This window comes from Pundamilia nyererei, unplaced genomic scaffold (genome assembly GCF_000239375.1).
Source record: "Pundamilia nyererei isolate P.nyererei 1_Seehausen unplaced genomic scaffold, PunNye1.0 scaffold00090, whole genome shotgun sequence".
NCBI lineage: Eukaryota > Metazoa > Chordata > Actinopteri > Cichliformes > Cichlidae > Pundamilia > Pundamilia nyererei.
Genome location: NW_005187491.1, coordinates 1,898,699 through 1,905,180, shown reverse-complemented (window position 1 = coordinate 1,905,180; position 6,482 = coordinate 1,898,699). Strand labels below are relative to the sequence as shown.

Below are 6,482 nucleotides of genomic sequence, written 5' to 3'. Positions count from 1 at the left end.
AATGTCTCGTGAGTAACTGCCTTTAGCTAACTGTTCTTTAGCTGTTGTTTACACAAAGTCAGTGTGTGATGCTCAGATTGGAATACAGGTCTCTCTTTATTAGCCTTCTGATTCTATTCTGATAAATTGGCACTGTGTCCCCTGCCTATGATGGCCTATCCCAGTTGTCATAGGGTGATGGATTTCTTTTGATTTGTTAAAATTCTGTAAGTGAAATAATTTTTCCACCTAATCCAGGACAGAACCATAAACCTCCACTTCGCACAGACTCAGATATTCCTCTCTTCCTGGGATGACAATGTTAACGTAGCGGCCATCCATCCCGTTGCATTGGAACTCTTGAATGCCGCCTGCAGGGATACTTGTGATCACAGCACACCTGGCAAAGGAAGCAGAAATCACTTGATTAACCTGGATACTTTCACCACGTCTCTGATGTAATGGTTTTGAATAACGCTGGGTTCTTCAGATTTCACTTAGAGCTGCACAAGGAGCCGACCATGAAGGAGAAAGCTGGCAAGTTTAATCTATTAATGTTTTTGCTTAATGGTTGGAGTCACAGAGTGTATTGATTACCGGTAATGTACTGCTGCTGCCATCAGGACAGTAAAAGACAAAAATCCCAACTGAGGTCCAATTTGATAATGCTTTAAATTATGCTAAATTATAATGCTTTCAGTTTTTATTCTGTAAAGTACCTGGGATTGCTGTTGCCATTGTTGTCAAGAGAGTCTCCAATGCGAATCTCAGCCCTGTTGAGTCGTTCTGGGTCAGAATCAGAGTTTACTATCTTAACAGAAAACACTTTGTGTGTTTTGCGCAGGTCAAGTCGCCACCAGGGGATGTTGTCATAGCTTGTCTGAGTGCAGGATCCTTTTTCTGGGTCGCTGTTACGATTTCCATCTATGGCGTTATATGCAAGCCCTAAGGTCTGCACTGATGACTGCGTGGCTTTTCCTTGGAGTGCAAGGTTCTCTCCTGCAAAATATGGTTGAGGGATTTATGTTCTCATCACAGACACATCAAGACAGTTTACTTGAATGGATGAGATGATCAACGCAGAGACCTTTAAACAAGCTCTCACAACTTTTGTTTTTTTTGGGGGGGGGGGGTTTGTGGAGCCAACTGAAATTTTAAAAACTGTGCCGTACTTGTTTTTTTAATTTTTTCTCAATAGTTTAATGGTTACACTTTTTGGCATCTTCCTGGAAGAGAGCTGCTCGCTTCCTCAGTTTTCCAGAGTGCAGTTCAGCAGTGACTATAGTGGCTTGAAAAAGTATTCGGCCTCCTTGAACTTTCCCACATTTTGCCACATTACTATGGAAGCCCGTTTCCGCCACTAAAAAAAAAAAAAAGCTAGTATCCATAACTCGAAATTTCGAGTTACATTTCTCAAAATTTCGAGTTAGCTCTGCCAATCAAAAATATACGTGAATGAGGTCGCTTTCTTGTTACCCGGAAGCATATGGCGCAGGACCGCGCACTCAAAAACAGATCCCAACAAATTAAAGAATGTTTGCTGATAGTAACACCATATGATTCAGCTAATAACACAGGGATTTCATCATTTGTGAAGCCAGGCTGAAAACACTCAGCAATCTGTGCATTCACGACTGGATGTAATACCGGTAGCTTAGCTGTAGCATTTGTAGCTGAGGGCTTCAGCTTCCGGGTAACATGAAAATGACGTCATTCACGTAGATTACAGATTGGCAGCGTTAACTCGAAATTTCGAGTTGCTTTTCTCAAAATTTTGAGTTAATATGTCGAAATTTCGAGAAAATAACATTTTTTACAAATAACTGCAAAGTGGGGTGCAGTCAGCTGCCCATAGACATTGCCTGATGAGTGCTAATGACTAAATAGAGTGCACCTGTGTGTAATCTAATGTCAGTACAAATACAGCTGCTCTGTGACGGCCTCAGAGGTTGTCTAAGAGAATATTGGGAGCAACAACACCATGAAGTCCAAAGAACACACCAGACAGGTCAGGGATAAAGTTATTGAGACATTTAAAGCAGGCTTAGGCTACAAAAAGATTTCCCAAGCCTTGAACATCCCACAGAGCACTGTTCAAGCGATCATTCAGAAATGGAAAAGACTTGAGACTGGGGCGGAGGTTCACCTTCCAGCAGGACAACGACCCAAAACATAAAGCCAGGGCAACAATGGGATGGTTTAAAACAAAACATATTTATGTGTTAGAACGGCCCAGTCAAAGTCCAGATCTAAATCCAATCGAGAATCTGTGGCAAGATCTGAAAACTGCTGAAGAAGATTGGGCAAGAATTTCAGTCTCTAGATGTGCAAAGCTGGTAGAGACATACCCTAAAAGACTGGCAGCTGTAATTGCAGCAAAAGGTTGTTCTACAAAGTATTGCCTCAGGGGGCAGAATAATTACGCACACCCCACTTTTAAGTTATTTGCAAAAAAATTTTGGAATCATGTATGATTTTCGTTCCACTTCTCACGTGTACACCACTTTGTGTTGGTCTTTCACGTAGAATTCCAATAAAACTGATTCAGGTTTGTGGCTGTAATGTGACAAAATGTGGAAAAGTTCAAGGGGGCTGAATACTTTTGCAAGCACTGTATCTGCATATATAAATTATCTAATTATGTGTGGTTGATTGATCAGTGCCATTTTTCTGCTTTAAGTCAAAGTGGTTTGTTGGACCTGGCTGGATCTATTCTGGTGTATTTGGTAACGTTATTTGTAGGTTAATGGAAACTTGGTAGTGGTTTGATGCAACTTGATTTGTCCAAGTTATCTTCTGTTTAGCGGCCAACCGTGGAGCTTTGTGTTTTTTGTTTCAAATTATGGTTTAGTTTTCCTTTTCTTTCTAGCAGTAGTGGGGCTTTCTGTTTATTGTTTTAGTCCCTGATGTCAGTTTGCTTTTCATGTTGTTCCCGTACCATTACGTTAATGGTATAAATTAATTACTGATATTTAAATATCTGTCTTGTTTGTGGTATGGTCTGCTGGCACTTTAGGGGACTCATGGAGTGGTAACACAGATGTTTTTTGGGTGGTGAAGGAAAAACTACATTTGTGAAAGACTTAAGTCTCATATTTTTTTCTCAAACTATTCACATTTGTTTATGCCACTTCACAGAGAACTCGTGGAGTGCAGACTGATGCTGGATTTCTGACTAGGCTAATAACTCCTGAAAAAATGGAGGACTCTTTATAAAAAAGGTTGTAATTCATAAACATTTAATGTAATACTTTCGATAAAACTCTTAAGATGAAAGTCTGTACTTCAGTTACATCTTATTTGAGATAGACTAGTGGTAAAGTCAAAATTACAAAAAAGTATGGTGAGAAAGAAAAGGGTGTTGTTTAATTTCTTACCAGTTGGGGCATGATACCCATAAACCTCCACTTCACAGAGTGTAAGAATTCTGTTTGAACCTGGTAAAAGCACAGTGACATAACGTCCCTCCACACGATTACTGAAAGTTATCGTGTGTGAGCTCCCTGCAGGAATTGAAGAAATTATAGCAACCCTAAAGGAGAGGAAGAAGCCTGTAGTCTCAAGTCTTTCTATTATACAGAAAAGTTTCAGATAAATACTGAATACACTGGAAATTATCAGTGACTCACCGTGGGTTTGCAGCGCCATTGTCTTGTAACTTGTTGCCAATATGAATCTCTGCTCCATTGATCCTTTCTTCGCAACAGTCTTCTCGATTGGTGATGATCATGGAGGTGATTATATAGGACTCCAGCAAGTCTACTCTCCACCAGGGGTTTGCCTCTGTTGCAGTGTGACTGCATGATCCATAATTAAAGCGAGATTTACGGTTTCCATCGATAGCATTACCCGCTGCTGCAAATCCATCCCACTCTCCCGGGTCGATTAGACGTGACTGCGTGGCTTTTCCACGTAAAGCCACATTTTCTGTAAAAGATATAAACATATTTTCATCAGCTTTGTTTTTCCTTTGGAGGAATTGATATCATCCAAAAACCTGTGTGTTCAATCTACGATCATTAGCTTGACATGAAAGTTGAGCCTTTAGGGTTCCAAGTAGTAACAACACACATGACTTTCTCGATCAGTTCATTTTGGTTATTGCTTAGCTTTTGTGCATCATCTTCAAGAGGTTAATATTTTGTTGTTGTTTTTTTACAGATTTGACTTAACACGTATTGGATGGAACGCCATGAAATTTGCACAATCAATACATGTCATTATCTTTGGTGATCTTTTTTTATACAGTTAGGATGTCCACTTTTATTTTTTTAATTCTACTACGATTGGATCAGCATGCCATTTTTATGTACATTCACATTTGTTTTACAGTTAAAAATAATTCTACTGCATCTAGTGATCTTTTATAATTGATCCTAATGTGCTGGTATTTGTACATCGTACTTACGGTAAGTGAAGACTGAGGACATCTGCACAAAGAGGAGCAAAAGAGATGCTCTACTGAAGCTCATAATTCTGGTTGATACAAAGAAGATAAAAAAGATTTAGGTTAGGTAATTTAGGTTTTTCCAAATGTGCAGGTACTGGAGTACAAAAACTGAATACATGCACAGTCAAGTGCAAATCTGTCAAAAAGTTCCTTAATACAGTGAATTGTTGAAAAATGTAAGATGACTGAAATAAAAATGTTAATTTTTACCCTGAATTTGTTCACGTAATCAAAAAAGAGTCAACTCTCAGGCAAGGCAAAGCTTATCATTACTATTTACTTTAAATACCATATTCAGCATGGACACTATCCAATCACATTACATTACAGAGTTTACTCCCACCACTTATCACCTTTGGACACCTTGAAATGTTTTGACAATGTTTATTTAATGCACTTTCGTGTTTAATATTACTATTTGACTTCATTTCCCCGAGTGGATCATTACGGTTTTGCCATACTGCTCCACTTGATTGAACTTTATTACTAATTTATTTTTTTACTTTCAAGTTCTTACAATTGGAAGAGACATGACCGAGGGATAGGAAAGGGAAAGATGTAGACAAGAGAAGTTGGAAAAAAAGAAGAGGGACCATGAGGAAAGACACTAAAAATCTGCTAGATTACCTGCTGGGGGAAAAAAGGAAAACAAGCATCCTGGCAGAAGTAACAGAAACTGATTTATTCTTGGTCAGAACCAATGACTGTAGAAAATGGTCATCTGTCGAACAAACAACTTCTTCATTGAGATCAAGGAGTCGACTCGCAGCCAAATCTCTGGAGGGGGAGTCGGTCATTTTAAGTCACATTACTCATCAACACCCTCCAGTCTTATCAAATGATAGTCTTGCAAACATGTTACAGAGCATTAATGCACATTCAGGTCTCACAGTGCTATTTGACTGGAAATTACTGCGTTAAGTCTTTTGTCTTTTTACATCTCTTTTGTCTTCCACATTTAAACACATCATCATCAAAAGACAGATATTAGTTGTGTTGTACACTGTAACAATAATTCCAGTTGTCATTGTGATGTTGTAGTTACACCTTTTTCTACAGGTTATGTTTTTTTGTTTTTCCATATAATTCAAAAAGTCAGCATTTTGTTGGTTACTGAACTTTGTACTTAACAGTTGAGTCAACAGGAAGGCCTATCAAAATATTTGCATGTCGTTACCTAACTCTGTGCTTGGGTAAGTATTACACAGTTCAGTGTCACCACATGAATGGACTGTAACGATGCTCTCAATAACTATAACTTTAGAAATAAAAAAATCTAAAATCTAATAAAAATAATAGGTTTTAAATGGTTTTATTGTATTTCAATAATCATTACATACAACTTTTTCTTTCTTCAGCAGGTACAATGACAATCCATCAGTTGCTTATGGTAGGAAAAAAAATTAGGAGCTGGAATGAAAACATTTCCAGACATCTATCACAATGTGCAGGTTGTATACATGTTTATCTGATTTTGCTTTTATATTGTCTGTATTTATCTTACAAAGTATTTTCCGTCCTCTATCCTAAAGTCTCATCATGCAGTCACAGAAAAACTTAAAATGAGCTGTGTGGGAATTCAGTTATAGATAGATATGATCATATTAAAGATTAAGTGATTAGTAAGTGACAGATGAGTTTTGGTTCATATGATCATGTGTAAAAGTTGAATGTTATGAACCTAATCAAGTTTAGATCCATACACTTCAACTTCACACAGACTAAGGAACTCTTCTCGGGCCGGGATGACAATGTTCACATAGCGGCCGTCCATTCCATTGCATGTGAAATTAGCAACAGCACCTCCCGCGATGTTTGTGATCACTGCACACCTGGCAGATGAAACAAAAAGGTTAGCAAGTTTTGTATTTTAAAAAATGTCTTTAATTAAAAAACACACAGGGATTTTCAGAGCTATACAGGGAGTGCAGAATTATTAGGCAAGTTGTATTTTTGAGGAATAATGTTATTATTGAACAACAACCATGTTCTCAATGAACCCAAAAAACTCATTAATATCAAAGCTGAATGTTTTTGGAAGTAGTTTTTAGTT

At 38.0% G+C, this 6,482-nt stretch overlaps 2 protein-coding genes across 2 annotated transcripts in view; both read right to left on the bottom strand.

Moving 5' to 3' along the window:
* Positions 1-11: 11 nt before the first annotated feature.
* Positions 12-4,921, bottom strand: LOC106456302 (fucolectin-4-like). The gene is made up of 6 exons (XM_013912446.1): positions 4,640-4,921; positions 4,388-4,455; positions 3,609-3,906; positions 3,357-3,511; positions 699-978; positions 12-379 (listed from the first exon to the last, which is right to left on the bottom strand). The coding sequence occupies exons 2-6, from the start codon at positions 4,449-4,451 to the stop codon at positions 229-231; spliced, it is 948 nt and encodes a 315-aa protein (XP_013767900.1). The 5' UTR covers positions 4,452-4,455; positions 4,640-4,921; the 3' UTR covers positions 12-228.
* Positions 4,922-5,736: 815 nt separating this feature from the next.
* Positions 5,737-6,482, bottom strand: part of LOC102207529 (uncharacterized) — a 13,991-nt gene continuing 13,245 nt past the window's right edge. Inside the window, exon 13 of the mRNA XM_005739238.2 lies at positions 5,737-6,261. Coding sequence (XP_005739295.2) covers positions 6,111-6,261 — 151 coding nt within the window. The 3' untranslated portion in view covers positions 5,737-6,110. The remainder of the gene's footprint in view (positions 6,262-6,482) is intronic.